General features: G+C 32.8%; 1 protein-coding gene across 1 annotated transcript in view; it reads right to left on the bottom strand.

Moving 5' to 3' along the window:
• Window positions 1–16,750, bottom strand: part of LOC119837681 (serine/arginine repetitive matrix protein 1) — a 57,283-nt gene that overhangs the window by 10,152 nt on the left and 30,381 nt on the right. Inside the window, exons 3-7 of the mRNA XM_038363412.1 lie at window positions 10,369–10,489; window positions 8,388–8,509; window positions 4,530–4,622; window positions 3,223–3,376; window positions 501–625 (exon numbers count right to left, since the gene is read on the bottom strand). Coding sequence (XP_038219340.1) covers window positions 501–625; window positions 3,223–3,376; window positions 4,530–4,622; window positions 8,388–8,509; window positions 10,369–10,489 — 615 coding nt within the window. The remainder of the gene's footprint in view (window positions 1–500; window positions 626–3,222; window positions 3,377–4,529; window positions 4,623–8,387; window positions 8,510–10,368; window positions 10,490–16,750) is intronic.

The raw sequence follows: 16,750 nt of genomic DNA, 5'->3' as shown, positions 1-16,750 counted from the left end.
TAATACGAAATAAAAGCATCAATGAATAAGTGGTCAAGCTAAAGCATAACAAACATAGAATATAAGTACTTTAGAATGTATAAATACTTAATGTGCTAGAAATAATTTGTAAACATTTTTGGACAGTTAATGATTGTTATAAAGTACTTATATTTATTAAAATACGTGTTATTCATCTTTACTTGGAGATAGTTGAAATATTTGATCAACCATTGAAATAAAAATTTGTTTATGAAACAATTACGTATAAAAGTTATTTAGATTTTTAGTTTCTAGAAATGTTGTTATAATATTTTAACATCCATGAATAGGATACAGTTTGTTATCAAAAAAAAAAAAAAAAAAATTAATTGACATTATATTCACGTATTTATAAACTGTAATTAATATATTGAAAACTTTAAATTATTTGATCCAATTAAAATACGTATTGGGTTTCGAAAACTTCAATTATTTCAACTATAACAGCTACAGTAAAGATCGGTTTATATAAAATATCATATGTGTGTTTGTACGTACCTCTGCACGCCCGGCTTCTGTCCGTTCCACAGATAATCTTCTATGTATCTCTTGTGATCCTCTTCTCCATCAACGTGGTTCATCAGAGGTTCCGCCTCTACCGACCCTGGAATGCAGTACTGTATCGTTAATGGGACGTGCTTTATTGATAAAATACCAAGAAGAAAGGAAGGAAGCTATTTCTTTTTTTTGTTAAATCCTGCCTGCCTTTGTTTTAATGTATTTTGTTGTTTGCTTGTAGAGATAATTTTTAGCCCTAAGTCTGCCATTTTTGTACTAATTTTAAGTTATTTTATGTGTTTTGTATTTTTGTTATTGTGTACAATAAATAATAAATAAATAAATAAGAAAACACTAAAAAATTGAGATGAATTCACAGTAATTTCGAAAGACGTAATTATACGTGTAAAAATAAGATAACGCTTGTCCCATATCTTTCTTAATCTTATGCATACAGAGATTTATAAAGATAAGATGGATGTAAAATGAGTTTTTATGTCTTAGCGGATAACTGAGCCTGTGGTTTGCCTGATGGTAAGCGATCACCACTGCCTATGAACATTTGCAGAGGCAGTCTGTAGCCTCTGCCAATGAATAAGGGACGAGGAAATAGTGGAGAACAGGAAAGAAATGGACTGGGAAAGGTGAGGAAAAAGAAACGGGCCTCCGGCCTCCCCCACTCACCGAAAGAAACTCAGTACAGTACCATGCTACTATTTCGCGCGGATCTTATGTGGCGGATCGGTGCGAGCTGGCCCAATTCGTACCGAAGCTTGCTTGACTCACACATTTAAAAAAGCGATTGGCGTGTGATCTTTTAGGAAATTGTTGAATTATTGTCCACTATTATATTAGAATCTAGATATGTACTTCATCTCCTACAAAGGGACCTCAATTAATTTTTGCGTAAAGTAATTATTTATACTGATTATAATAGGCAGATATTGAAAAGCAGAGTATCACATTTGGTGTCAAACTGCGCAACAAGTGCTAACTAATTTGAATACCAAGTTTGAGCGACGGTTTCATTAACAATGCAAATAGTTCATTTCAGATTGTTCACTTCAGTGTTGCGAGTGAGTGGGGACGGAGTTTAGCAAATTGGGGAAATTCAAATGTATTTGCCCGCTTGTTTGAAGTTTTTGAGAAAAATGTTTCAACACTTGTACAATATATTTGGTCGTATATTTTTAGGATACTGAAGTGCAGGTCGCGGACGTATCCTAACCAGCTCCCGGGTTCACTAAAGCGGCTCGACGGAACATAGTGGGGTTTTATTCGGTACGAATCCGACATAACCCACGGCTTCCCCGAAGGCCGTGGGTATGTATTATGCAAGATTTTCTAACTTAAAAAAGAATACTGAGGTGTGATTGTTAGATGACTTCGATCATACGTTATTGCTCTACTTCTAATAATATATATATGAATAGGTTTGAGACGATAAATGTCTTGGGTAAAGTATCTCTCAAATCCCTCAAAAAACCATTAACCAAGAACAGATTAAGAAATTTCGCATTTTTGTAAGTAATTGATATCATAAATCTTTAAGCGAAATAAGTTCAAATCCTGATTATTTATCTTATTTATATTGAATAACATTTACAAGTAAATTAACAACAATCCCAGAAAACACTAGAAATACGCTAAAAATACAACACCTATGTGGATTGTAGATTATAAAAAATATTAACTCTTTTCGACGTTGCTTCATTTTAAAGGAAAAGCGTATAAATATTTTATTTGACATTCAAGCCAAAAGAAACGTACAAAATGCTAAATAAAATTCACAGCGTTAAATTTCAACTGAGCTCATGAAAATGAAGGAATGTCACAAACGCGAAGTGCACTCCGCTTGCTATTTGAAAAATGTTTAATGTATTCGTAAGATTTGAAATGGCGTAGTTTTTCAAAGACGCATGTAATCTCCTTGAGTGTATGTTAATATGTAGGTTAAAGTTGAAATAAAATCGACCTTTTCACAGAACTGTTTTTGATGAATTTAAAAAATGTGCTGTATTTTTTCATAATTAATGTTATATTAATATGGTCTATATATTAATATTTTATATATACCAATTGTGTAATTATAAATTATTTATTACTTGTGTAATCTTATTCTGTGATTTTAATTTATCTTTTGCTGAGTTCCAATATTCGTTAAGTTTGGTATTTCTCATCGACTCAACCGGTAAACCGGTCTCTTGGACAGACTATAAGAAGAACGGAACAGACCTAAAGTATACATTTTACAATATTTCTTCCATATTTGGTTAGTTACAAAAAGAGTTAGCCAACGCAACCGATAGATTTGACATGTCATGACAGAAGAAGAAATAGAAAGGGGGGACCTATCTATTTCTTCTTCTCATCTCAATCTTTAACTCAACTCAATCTCAATTTTTATTCATGTAAACTTGTACAAGTGTTGATGGATAATCATTTATCTTAAAACTACCACCAATTAGAAAGGTCACTCGATCGGTCTCGGTAGACCGAGGAGAATAATTAGTCTTTTAAAGAATCTTTATCCATATATCATATCATATGGATAAAGACTTACTCTTTAATAAAACAATTAAACATAATTGACATTCATTAGCTCCCAAATAACTGACCTATTGTTGATTTTAATGTCAACTGTATCACCCTAATAGTGTCCATCCACCTAATTGGGTGGTCCATTCCACCTGAAAGCTTTACCTTCAGCAGCCGCAGCTTTCTTCAGGGCTCCCATGGAGATGCTTTTCCTGGGCGCATCTGTGGTGTCTTTGGGCCACGCGAACTGGTTTCGGTACTCTGTGCTCACCGTCTCCGGTTCCTTCGCTGCTAGCACCTCACCCAGGGCTGTGGTCGCCTGGATGAAATCGATTACGATTAGGATTAGCTTTCGCATATGTTAATGATAATTCAGAGTATAGTCTATGTTTGTACCAAATTTCATCATAGATTGGAAAATAGGTTTTAGCGTGAAAGAGTAAGAAACATCCATATTTTGCTATAAGCTTTCACGTTTAAATATTAGTAGGATATTAGATCTAAAGCAAATGCTTTAAAGCTTTCATTATAAAATGTTATATAATTAGAAACACTTTTAATATTGCATCAAATAACTACAACCTCTTTATTATATACGACGTTAGCGGTGTTTTTGGAGGGCTAAGTTTCGCTAAATCGATTTAAAATACACCAGACAAATGTTTCATCTTTTAGAACTTAAAGACTCTTTAACGGACTGCAAAAGCGATTTATATTTATAGGTATATTATTAACCCGACGTTTCGAACACTTTACAGCGAGCGTGGTCACGGGGAGACCGTTGTTTTAACTGGTTTTGTGTTTATGTTCTTTTTAACAAAATAGCAGAAGGGTGTTCTCTTGGAATCTTATTCAGATACATTATACTGATAGACTAAATGTAATTTTAAATGTAGATTATTAAATCCTACTAATATTATAAATGCGAAAGTTTGTAAGGATGTGTGTTTGTTTTTTGCTCTTTCACGCAAAAACTACCAAACCGATTGCAATGAAATTCGTTACGTAGACAGCTGGACAATTGGAATAACATATAGGCAACTTTTTATCCTGATATTCCTACGGGCTACGGACTTATGCGGTTGAAACCGCGGTGCGCAGCTAGCATATTATTAGAAAATAATGAAACATCGGATCGGATTACGAATTTTTTTGTTTACCTTTGATATAAATATTCTTATTCTTTTTTTAAATACCCTTTTTAGGGTTTTTAATGTTACTGAAACTACTATTGACTACTGTGTGCGTGTGAATTTCCGTGTCCCCTAGTGGGGTATGGGGCAGATGAACATCTGTTTCATATATTGATTTTCTTAGTGGACAATAGGTGATCAGCCCTCTGTGTTCTGCCAGATCGAGACTTTCTTTTTAAGAGTCCTAGGAATCGAACCTTGCGCTAGGTTCTAGGCTTACGCGTTAACCGATTCATAAAGAAGGCAGTCATTTACTATTATGTACTCAGGTTAAATTACCTTAGGCTCCACAGTGTCAGTCCATCTTGGCTGGCGAGGTCCTTCAGACTTACTGCGACGCCCGGCTCGGTCTGTCTCATTCCTCTGAGCACTCTGCAAACAGATTTATTCAAATAAAATTCAAGAAGATTGATTTTTTATTTTGAATTTTGTACTCTTTTTTAATTTTGTTTAAATTTATGTTATTGGATTGAATAGTTTTCCCGATTTACCAGATGAATGATCGATGACAAACTGTTTATTTTGAACCGATTTCAAAAAACGGGAAGGTTGTTAACGCGATTGTATTTTTAGGTGCGTTACCTTTCGACTGGGTGAACAGATTTTGATGATTCTTTTTTAATTTGAAAGCTCATGCTTTCCATGCGGTCCCATTAGAACACGTCTAGTTCTATCTCTTCTGTTCTTCTAGTGGTTTGGATTTTTAAAAATAATAATTATTTAGAAACCAAACTAATTCCAAACCAATAAAATTGCTTTATTCTTTATTGTATTATTTTTGTTTGTGTTGTTTGTTGTGTAGGTGCACAATAAACTGTATTTGATTTAATTTGATTTGAAAATTGATTTTAAATAGCATTTCATTCTACGTTCATTAATAGTTCAGACAGCTTTTATCCTCCAGATAAATGATTTAAGCTACTTTGTAAGACCAGCAGATCAATCAATCAGTCTCAGCCAGTAAGCTACACCAAGATATACCGAATTCATTAATTTGAAAGTCAACACTTCGTACTTCGACAGTTGTTACTAATCTATAACATATATATTATCTAAATAGTATCTTGATCTAGATGGCATTTATGCCTAAATAGGATATGTAAAATTTCTTCCCTTTAAGATTTTTAACGATTTACAGATTTTGATCTCAGTATCTATCTATATTAGAGTTAGTGACTATTGATCTTTAAAACTCTTTTTACCCAATAAAAAGCATGATATTTGTAAGCGTCATAGGATAAATAGAATAATTTATTTAGTTTTCGTTTCGGGTCAAATCTTAACGTAAGATTAGTGACATACGTAATCGGTTAACCAAATAGCACGATAGTACATAGTATAATGATATCTTAAAATCTTTAAGGTTTTTAATAAAACTATAAAGCGCTCTCTTATTAGAGATAATTAATGAATGCTCTTTAGACCCTGTAATTCAAATAAAAAAAGGATCCTTGTAGTTTGATCCGCCCGTCCGGCGATTATAAAAGTTTTGTTTTTTGCAAGAATATTAACTCTGTTTGAATTATTTTTAGGGTTCCGTAAAAAATGGACCCCTAATAGGATCACTTTATTGTTTGACTGTCTGTCCGTCTGTCAAGACGATTTATCACAGGAACGCGTGGAGGTATCAAGTTGAAATTCATATCAAATATTTAATTGTACCTTGAAGCTGTGAAAAAAAATCTAAGCCAACCCATTCAAAAGCTTGATGAAAATGCTGTTAATTTTCTTCACTCATAAGGGAATCAAAACCCACAGGGTACTTCCTGTGAACTCAGAATCTTAAATTTGGTACGAAACGAAGCACAGAAAAAGAAAAAAATTACTAAAATCATAAATTTTGAATGACGTCCTTAAATACGCAATAAAACATGTTTTTACGGAACTCTCGGTGGAATCGTACTTGGCCACCGTTTTATTTAAATAGATGATTTAAAATTACACAAATGAACAGAAAAATTTAATGACAATACCTAGGGGGCATTAAAAGAGGTTCGTGATAAAGAATGAAATTGATATAAAGGAAAAGTAATAGAACCTAAATAATATACCTTTTTAAATGTGTTTTTCGAATTCTTTGTTATCCATAATCATTTATCATAATAAAGTAAATTGGGTTTTGAATCCAGGAACTCAGATGCTGTAACACTTCACCAACGAGAAATTTTATTAAATCCATTATGGGTGAAAATTCAGGTCACTCAAGGTAATGGAAATAAACTGGTCTATAAAGTAAGGCGAACTTAATAGTGTCATTAAACCATGCGGGATGTTTCTTGCTGACAGAGAAATTGGACATTTATGTGTGTGGAGAGTCTTTGTTAGATCAACTTATTTAAAGAAAATTGTGTTTTTAATTTTATCGCGTATATGTAAACTATTATCAGAAATACAGTTTCTTATTCCAGCCAATTGCTATATCATATTTCCTTTGTATTCTTTTGAGAATCTATTGCGTCATAATAATATTTTATGTTATTTTGGATATAGCTGCGTTTTATGGATCACTGTACTTACAATAATATAAATATCGAGCAAGAATCGTAACAAATTTCATAAGAAGGATTTTATGATAGTTAAAGCTGTGTATGTATAAGTTTAAAAATAAATATATATTGCCTCCTATCAAACAAATATGAGAGTCAACTGACTAGTTGATAAAGGGGATGTGGAACGTGGAAGCTCTTATATTATCTTATCATAGTACTAGTAGATCTAAACCTTTTACTCCGGCTGTAAATGCTAAAACTGTGTTATGATGATTCAAAAGTGTTTCTTTATTGATTAAGTAAATGTTTGAGTTTGAGTTTAACCGAAGCTTCGACATTTTTTTTTATACTATATATGTATCCATAACGGGCAGCTGAGCTGGTGGTATGCCCGATGCTAAGCGCTCACCACCGCCCATCATCATTTGCAGAGGTAGTACCTCTGCGGATGTGCTGCCCGCTTTTAAGGAGTAAGAGAAAAGGAAAGGATTGACGATAGGGAAACAGGAACGTACTGAAAAGAAATGGGCCCATCATTATTATCATATACAATGTATAGGGGATAATGTAGAAGCTTAGACGTCACCACGCAGATCTAAATCTTGGTATTTGAATCATCTATAAGATCCTTTCCAAGCTCCCGAGATAAAAGGCGATATTTAATAACAGTGTCTACTATATTTTCCCAATATTTGTTGAAGGTTTCACAAAACCGATTTTATTTATGTAGGCTGAATAAATCTTGTGTGATTCTAAGAAACGGTTTCCCTTTCGGCATGTTTATCCAGGAATAAAATATATTGGATGGTAATTTTATGTTCTACGTACGGTTCTAGTCGGAATGGAAGGTCCTAGAAACTTAATAATTGTATTTTAATTTCAAAATGCCCTTGTATTTTGACTTTCGCAAAGTATTTGTTATCAACGAAATGACATTTTTCTTTTTGGAGGTTATAGAATCGCAATTGCTTAATCGACCATCAAGTGTTGCATACTTGGTGTAAATTTGTTTATTTTTAATGTTCAATTGTTCTTTGTTTTGGACTGTCGAGTAATTGCAAAAATACTGAAGAGCACTTAGTTTTTGTACTATCTGATTCGTATCTATTCCTATGAAAGACATAGTCCTTTTACTCAGACTTTCCTATAGAAACAAAAGGGGTCTATGATAAATCATCTCTATAAAATGCTAGTATACTTTTATTACGTAACAGTTTATGACAATAATCTCATTTAATCTGTTGGATAAAAAGTAAGAAGCATTTTTAGACGCTTTGTTCAGCACGTGGTGAGTTTTTATTCAGACTACCATTAATTTTAAGATCTGATCTATGTATATCCTTTCTATCTATCTGTCTATCCACTGTTTCGATGACTAAAGTTAGACAGTGAGATACATTAGATTTATCATGGTCATTGAAAGTCATGGTATTCCGAAGGAATTTTGGTTGGGCCACGCGTGTAAAGCCGCGGGCGATATACTAATAAATAGTTTAACAAAAGTATATGTGTAAACATTACAATTTTTTATAACGAATAAAACACTGCAATCGAAGAGTAACACACGGTTAAGACATTCTGCTCTATTCAGAAATCCTAGAAAATGACAAGCAATTGGGCATTTGGTGAACTAAAAGTATGGACATACCCGGGCACGGTCCAGGGTCTGTGGCCTGATGTCATCAGAGGGTGCTGGGTCGAATAACTCGTTGGTCTTGTAGGCAACGCCGGGGTATTTCTTGCGACGAGGCATTGCTGGCTCGATTGCTCCTGGATAAATGTTTTGACTTTTTAGTGACCGTCTTATTCTTACAGATGGCATAGAAGTGGAATTGTTATTATAATTATTTCTAGAATCCGTAGATGTTTTAATCACCACACCATATCGTGACAACGCAACCAAATAAATTAAACACAAGATAAGAGAAAGTAAGAAAGCATGAATTTATTAGTCAAATAAGTATTATAATTAACTTACAAAATTATATTTCTTAAATGTATTTCTTTAACTTGGAATTGAAACTGTGGCTGACATTTCCCTCTCTCCGAATAACTGAATTATATAAAGCCGATAATTTAAAAAATGAATAGAGAAATTTATAAAAAAACTGTGATATTATCTAGAAAGCTTTACGCTTTGATGGCTTTAGCTTACCTAAGCGCAGGCTTAAACAAAACATGTACTGTAAACAAAGTAGCAGATTCAACCCTCGAGTAGTTAGGGTTGGCACTTACAAGTTAGCGAAAGCGATAAAAAAAAGAATAAATTATCTATAGGTTTAAACCATTTAAATACTCATAATAAAACTGTATACTGTCTGTTGTCCGGGTTTCACTTAAAAACTATTGGACGGATTTCGATGATTCTGTTTGTTGTCATTAACGTATAGGCTATAATTTATTTTGGAGAATTTGATAAAATTTTTAACTACGCACTCGCGAACGAAGTAGCATGTAATTATTCTTTGAAACAGTTAAATTAGATTAGAATTTTATATTAATGTCATACATATTTTTTAAATTTAAATAATTTTGAATCTCTTCTTATAAATACGAAAGTAACTCTGTCTGTCTCTTCACGTCCACACAACTGAACCAATTTGGATGAAATTTATAACTAAAATAACTTAATCCCACGATAACGAAAAGCGGGTTTTTCTTCTACGCGGGCGAAGCCGTGGCCGAAAGCTAGTACAAAATAAAACTATGTAACACGATCCGCTGTAACAACGGCAGCTACCTTATACCCAATTGACCTTCTATTTTCAGCTTAGGCTAAAATAAGGCTACACTTCAAGCGTGTCTTGTTTCATAAAAGAGCTTTATCTCAGATCAGAAAGTATCCGACTCGGAAAAGCGCTTTGAGGCTGTTTTAGTGTAAATATTGTCAAATATAAAGGCGCTTTAAGTTTAAAATGTAATTATAAAACACTAACCGTCCACCTGGTGTATTTATAAAGTCTCGTCTATTTATAAAGTAGCACTCAGGGATCACCATCCGTATAACATTTGTTACTATTAAAGCCTATTGGAATGATTGGTACTATGATTTTTATGTCACTCATATGAAGATTTCTCACAAGGGAGAAATTTGTCCAATAATATTGAAGTGTCATTTCTTTGCCTACAATTGCTGAAAAATTTGACTGACATGATTCAGCTACTATATTTGTTACATAATATACAATCTCTATAGAATAAGCAGGGACTGGGTGCTGTTTTTATTCTCTGGTACAGTGTGTATAAAGCATTGTGTGCAGACGCGTTTTAGTCAATTGTTGCATAAAAATTACGAGTAATAGAAACATTTCTTTGTAGTTCTTATCCTCCGCTATCCTCTTTCGTTTAAATTTGAAGAATCATTCGTATATCAATAACCGTTTTTGCGTTTGGTTAACTTTATGTATAAAGTTTGATTTCTACTCCTTAAGTGTTTTGTACTTTTTGCCTGCAAATGCTTTATAAATAGTTCTTAGTTACATATTGTACTTAGATTTAACTATGAAACATACTTCCTCGCATAACGTAACTTAAGATAACAAAACATGATACATGATTTTGATCTAGTTATTTTGGCCTGTGTTATCAACTAAGTTCAGGGTTTTTTGCCTGCATGTGCTGTGTATTACCTCTAGCGATGGGCAGTGCGGAGGGCGGCGTAGGGGCTGGCTGCTTGACCACCCCCTGCTGCTGGTTCTGTTGTTCTTTGTACTCGTGCCATCTGTACGTGCTGCGGTACTCCGAGTGCAGCTGGGGACAAAAGAGATTGTTACTGTCAGTATTATTAATTGAATGGTATATGTTTATCTTAGCTCCTGCCAATTTATTTGGTTAATTATTATACGATGAAATAAGATACACAAAAGAAAAAGTCGATCAACATAGACTAGAATAATATGTTATCTGTGGCATATTAAAGATTAACTATTTCACTTTTTGACATATGAGATGTACAGATATAGGTTAAAAGCAATTATACCAGTTTAGAGGATGTCATGCAGTGGTCACTTCCATTTTATTAAGGTAATTGTTGAATCATGCATTCTTTCGGTATACGTTGATTTCAATTGTGACCTGTGTTTTAGGTAGTAGATAAAAGGTGTAGGTAGTATCTTTAAATCAATGTGGAGTTTTTCGAAAAAAACCTTGCATATTATTACTGTAATATCAGAATCCTTTCAGCAGTTTTTGTGTAAAAGAGCAACAAACATTTACACAAACTTTCGCGTTTATCCCTACTAATATTATAAATGCGATAGTTACTCTGTCTGCCTGTCTGTTAGACTTTCACGCCTAAACCACTGAACTGATTTTGATGAAATATGGTATGAACATGGAGCTGAATATGGGAGAGGAAATACCATACTTTTTAATGCAAAAAAGGGCAGAAGGGGTTGAAATAGGGAATAAAAGTTCCTTATGGTCAAACATTAAATCATTTTAGATTCTTTCACACCGAAACCACTTAACCGATTTTGATAAATAGTCCAGACCTCGGGTAAGACTACCACTCACAGGTAGGCCACTCCATATCATGTGGCGCGATATCACCGCGGGCGAAGCCGCGGGCGGAAAGCTAGTAAGTATATAATTAAAATATCTATTTATTATATATTTTATTCAGTAAGAAACTAAAACTGTTCATTCACCCTTACATAAAGTTTATGAATCTTCGTACTTAACTTCAAGCAAGTGATAAATTCGATGATAATCTAATCAAGTAATATGCAAGTAATGAGATTTTATGAAAGTTTCCGCCATTTTGTAATTAGCCGCCATTTCACGGTTGACCTGACAGCCTAATAAATGTTTTATGGGTACATAATAATGTAACGGTCTGCGTTTGGTTGTATTAATGTTTTTTCAAAGCAAATAAATTACTAAGTATACGGAACAACTTTTTTTATAGCTTTAATGTTTGTTTCCCAAATATGAGCAGTAATTAGATTATTAATTATAAGTGTAGGTAGTGCTAATCATTTGTATTTGTAAGATTTGACAAATTGAAATATTTATGTGTTGTTTAGAACAATCTAGCAATTATATTCATTGCACGTCTGTGACATAATACGGTTATTTCAAAAAATTATAATAAATTATTATAATTAAAAACAGATAAAAATCAATCACCTATTTGAACGAGAGATTTGAACGAACAAAACCTATTTTCTTTCGCTGTTTAGCTCTAAAATGTTCAAATACCAATAGACATTTTTTCCGTCATAAGTAAAGAAAACATAACACTTAACAAATACATTGCACTTAAAACAATTCAATTAAAGCTAGAAAATGTTACAGCTCTATACAACGATATATCTTAAGTTAATTTAATGTAGAACCAAGTGTTTTATGGGCGTGATAATGTAATCTTTTTGGCTTTATACCTGACCCACTTCCACAATTCTAGATTTCTAGACTCTTACGTAATACGGTCGTTGCATTTCGTGTGACTTGGACAATACTGCATTACGTGTGGTTTTGCCTGGGTTATGTCACTATGGAATAAAATTTACTTATTATTTATGTTATTGTGTTTTATTTCATTACGTTGTTATAAAAGTCGAATGCATTTTTACGTGAAGGTTGGACAGTGAGCAATTAAAAATTAATGTTATCTTAAGAAATTTAATTTTGTGTAAAAATATATTTAATCTCAAACAGCGTGCGAACTCATCATATTTCATATTATAAGTGTACTAAGAATTCTAATATATTAATAAAAATATTTCTAGAAGGATTTATTTTTCGATCCTGCACTTAAATAAATTAGATAATGTTGAATAAATTTTCAATATATTATGATGTTTGTTCGTGCCTTATATGAAATAAAATTTTATTATACCCTGTCCGCCCCGGGTTCGCCCGTGCTAGTACAGTTATTGACGGATTTAAAACGCGATTTATTCATTACATTATTTATCCCGATGGTTCGATATATTACAGAGAGCGCGGTTACAGGAAGACTGACATGTTACAGGTCTTGAACTTCATAGAAAAATTGTTATTTCTTTGTTTTCGTCATATTGTTAACTGTTTGTAATTTTTAAATTAAAGTTTTATATCATTCTTTATCATGTAGATAAAGAATTATATGAAATCTAAAAAAATAGCACAGTAATAAATAATAATTAACATTATATTTTATTTAAATTTTTTAATCCAGCCACCCGATTCCAATGTGTTCTTGCAAAAAATCTCTGTATCAAAAATCTAATCTATTTTTTTTACTTCATCGAAATTGACACAGGCTTGCAATATTTACAATGCCAACAAACATACAAACAAACAAATTGTCAACTATTTGAAATTGCCCTAGATTCCTAACTATCCTAATAAACATCAATATAGCTCTAACATTAGTGTAAACAACATTAAGCTATATAAGACAGGTAAGATAAAGAGAAAAGTCCATAAAACACGAAACACGTGGTGATCATCAAACGGATAAAATTACCTGAATTATCTACGGCAGTAGCGAAGGGTGACCATTATAGTAACTGTTTAGTAAACTGTCCCATTATTTTCTTAGAACATCTTTTGAAACACTCATTAAATCATATTATGAATTTTACTGAAGTAAATGCTGCTTACATATAAGGAAAAACCTAAACCTAAATGACCTATTCATGCCACATCAGATCGCATTCGACCTTTTTTATTTCTTTATCCATCATGTGTAGAGCCATCCCTAAGATAAATAAAACATATTAACTTTTGAAATATACGCCTTTGAACGCATACAAAATATATAATACCATTTCATATAAAGGCAAACGGATATCGATCGAAGCTCTCACGCCAAAATCGCTGGTAATTCAGGAAATTTACACCTTTAGCAACCGAGAAACGCGTGGAAAGACCTAGATAGGCTATTATATAGATGAGTCTAACGTGTCACGGTTTTAGGTATATTTCAGTATGTGGAGTGAATTGGGTGGAAAGTGATTATAAATAACCTTATGTACTGGATTTAAGACATAAACATTTTAGGACAACCATGTTACTGTTAACGCTCATTAAATTATTAATTGTGAGTTAGTTTTGATTGACCCATTAATCTTTTAATATTAATATTGTAAGATGCCTTAAATTTAATTTGTATGAGAGACTCAATTCAATATCGATTAACAAAGATATAGGAATTCAAATTCAATATTTTAGTAAAAATATACTTTTAAAAGCATAATTTTGTACATAAATTCTGTATTAACATTACTATAATTAAGAACAGATGTTGTTTAAATGTATATTGCCTGGAGGAGCTGGTAAGCAGTCATAAGGCAATCTTGCAAGTCTTTTTTTCACATTCTCTTTATTCCTGAATTTGTGATGGTGTAAAATAAACACATAAAATAAAACGATAATCATTTTAAAAATGAGACTACCACAATATTCATATGAACAGAATAACTAAAGAAATATAGCAAAATACATATCCCACTGTCGCATAAATCACAGCCACACACGGGTGATATATCACTAACTTAATTAAAACGTATCTCGCGTACAGCGCACCGGTAACCCGATTTCGTCGAACAGCTATCAAACTTTCGAGTACATTCGATCGTTGCCAGGTTATACCCACGTGATTGACCCATTGGGAGCATTGATTTAAGCTGTTATATGTCTAGATTGAAGTCCTATCCTACTTATCCTACTAATCTTATTTTACTATTTTACTAATATTATAAATGCGAATGTTTGTAAGGATGTGTGTGTTTGTTGCTCTTTGACGCAAAAACTACTGAACCGATTGCATTGAAATTTGGTAAGTAGATAGTTGGACAACTGGAATAACATATTGGTAACTTTTTATCCCGATATTCCTACGGGATACGGACTTACGCGGGTGAAACCGCGGGGCGCAGATAGTACGAAATAATGTTGCTTTAAAGAGTTTTAAATCAATTATCTGGGTATACAAGACACAGAAGTTTATTTTTTAAACTAAACTACCTTCAAATTAGCCCGAAGAACCGATGACAGTTGGGGGGTAAAATATTTTTTTTCTTGCACGCTCACCTGGTTTCTAACCCCCTTTTCGAAGTCCAACGGACTACGGTCCTAACCTTTATTTTGTTATAGGACTTTTAAATATTTGTCCAAGTCTAGCATTACATATACAGTACTAGCTGTTCCCCGCTGCTTCGCCCGCGCGGTCTTAATAAATTTTCATTTTCAATTTCGTTTTCTTTGAACACAAAATTTTATTCTCACAGTAATAACAGTAAAATGAGTCAGGGTATTAGATTAAGGACACTTGATGTCATGTCAAAATGAAAGGTCGAGGGGTCTTTCGACATATTTTGCGGATTTTTATTGCGTTTAATGTTGAAAATAGAATATACAGCAATGAAATAATATTAAGCCAATGGATTCCTATTCATAATCCGACTATCCTATCCTATCCTATCCTACTAATATTATAAATGCGAAAGTTTGTAAGGATGTGTGTGTGTTTGTTACTCTTTCCGGTAAAAACTACTGCACCGATTGCAATGAAATTTGATACGTAGACAGCTGGACAACTGGAAGAACATATAGGCCACTTTTTATTACATTCCTACGGGATTCGAATTTACTCGGGTGAAGCCTCGGGGCGCAGCTAGTGTTTTATATTTCTGGCCAAGATGTGGGAAACCATTATAAGATTCAAAGAACAATTGAAAATGAAACCTCTTTGTTTTAAAATAACAGTTTGTATCAATAGAAAGTTAATTAGATGAGTTGGATTTATTTTTGAATCTTTTTTCAAGAACTAATTAAGTTGCTTCGAAATATTTTGATTAGTTTACATAAATAAATTTGCATTTAAAAGGTTTATAGTTTATTTGGTTTTACATGAAATAATGAAATGAAATAATTATTCAAATAATTATTTCCAAACTAAGAACAGGTTATATGAATTAGAGACTTTGGTCTAACTGCTTAACTGCCTGGTTACTTCAATAATGAATGTTAAAAACTTAAATTTCACGACTTTAAATTGAGAATAATATTACGATAGTTTTGTTGTCATGGTCCAAAACATATTTCCAATTAAATCCGCCTTCAACTTGTCCGAACTAGACTTAAATGGGACTACAAGGCAGTTCAAACAAAAGAAATCATAAAAATCGTTTCACCCACTAAAAGTTATGAGGTGATGAATTGATACTCCTTTTTTTGAAGTCGGTTAAAATATATATATATTGATCAAATGACACGGAACGTATTTTGGCGTGACAGCCTCGAAATTTGATAATTGCGATCAAATGACGAAACCTTCGCCGGCGAAAGGCCGCAGCTATAGAATGGACAATAGGTGTCGTTTTACCAATTTCGGTTAAGTGTATTAATGGAAAGCGTATATATAATATATATTAGCCTGTGATATTCTGTTACATGTTTTGGGTAGTTTTAATATGGTCTATTGTTTGAGTTGACGGGGAAGGTTCTTTGTGTCAATGGTTTGTTATGATGTGGTGGAATCAATTCATTGATATTAGATATTAATAGTACATACTTAAAACAACTAAAGTACCAAGTACCAGGTTGCCTGGCAGAGATTGCTATCTAGCAATAAGACCGCCATTTGTGCGAAATATCATTGTGCCATTCTTTTGTATAAACTTTACTTTCTGTTTTCTATAATAAAGTATTATAAATAAATAAATAAAATAAATAAAGTCTATTAACTAAATAATAGGTTATTAACTAATTAATTAATTCATTAATTAATCTAGAATTTAGTATTTAAATACTCATTTTTAGTTGTTGTTTACAAATAAGAAAATAATAAAAAGAATCGATACATTCCGGAACATCACTAAGATTAGGCAATTTTCGTAAAATTTAACGTAAAGCCATCCGCAAATAGAAAACCTTCGGGGCACGTTCTCAGTCGAGTCAGCCATGCGGATACTAAAAGACAAAATTATCGATTTCGATTCGAACTCACATCACTAACCACAGCCAATTTAGGTTGAGGTAATATTTTTCGTGAGTAAAACATAGTATAGACCTAACCTG

This window comes from Zerene cesonia, chromosome 28 (assembly GCF_012273895.1).
Source record: "Zerene cesonia ecotype Mississippi chromosome 28, Zerene_cesonia_1.1, whole genome shotgun sequence".
Taxonomy (NCBI): Eukaryota; Metazoa; Arthropoda; class Insecta; order Lepidoptera; family Pieridae; genus Zerene; species Zerene cesonia.
Note: the sequence above shows the minus strand (reverse complement) of the source record. Positions and strands in the feature narration are given on the sequence as shown.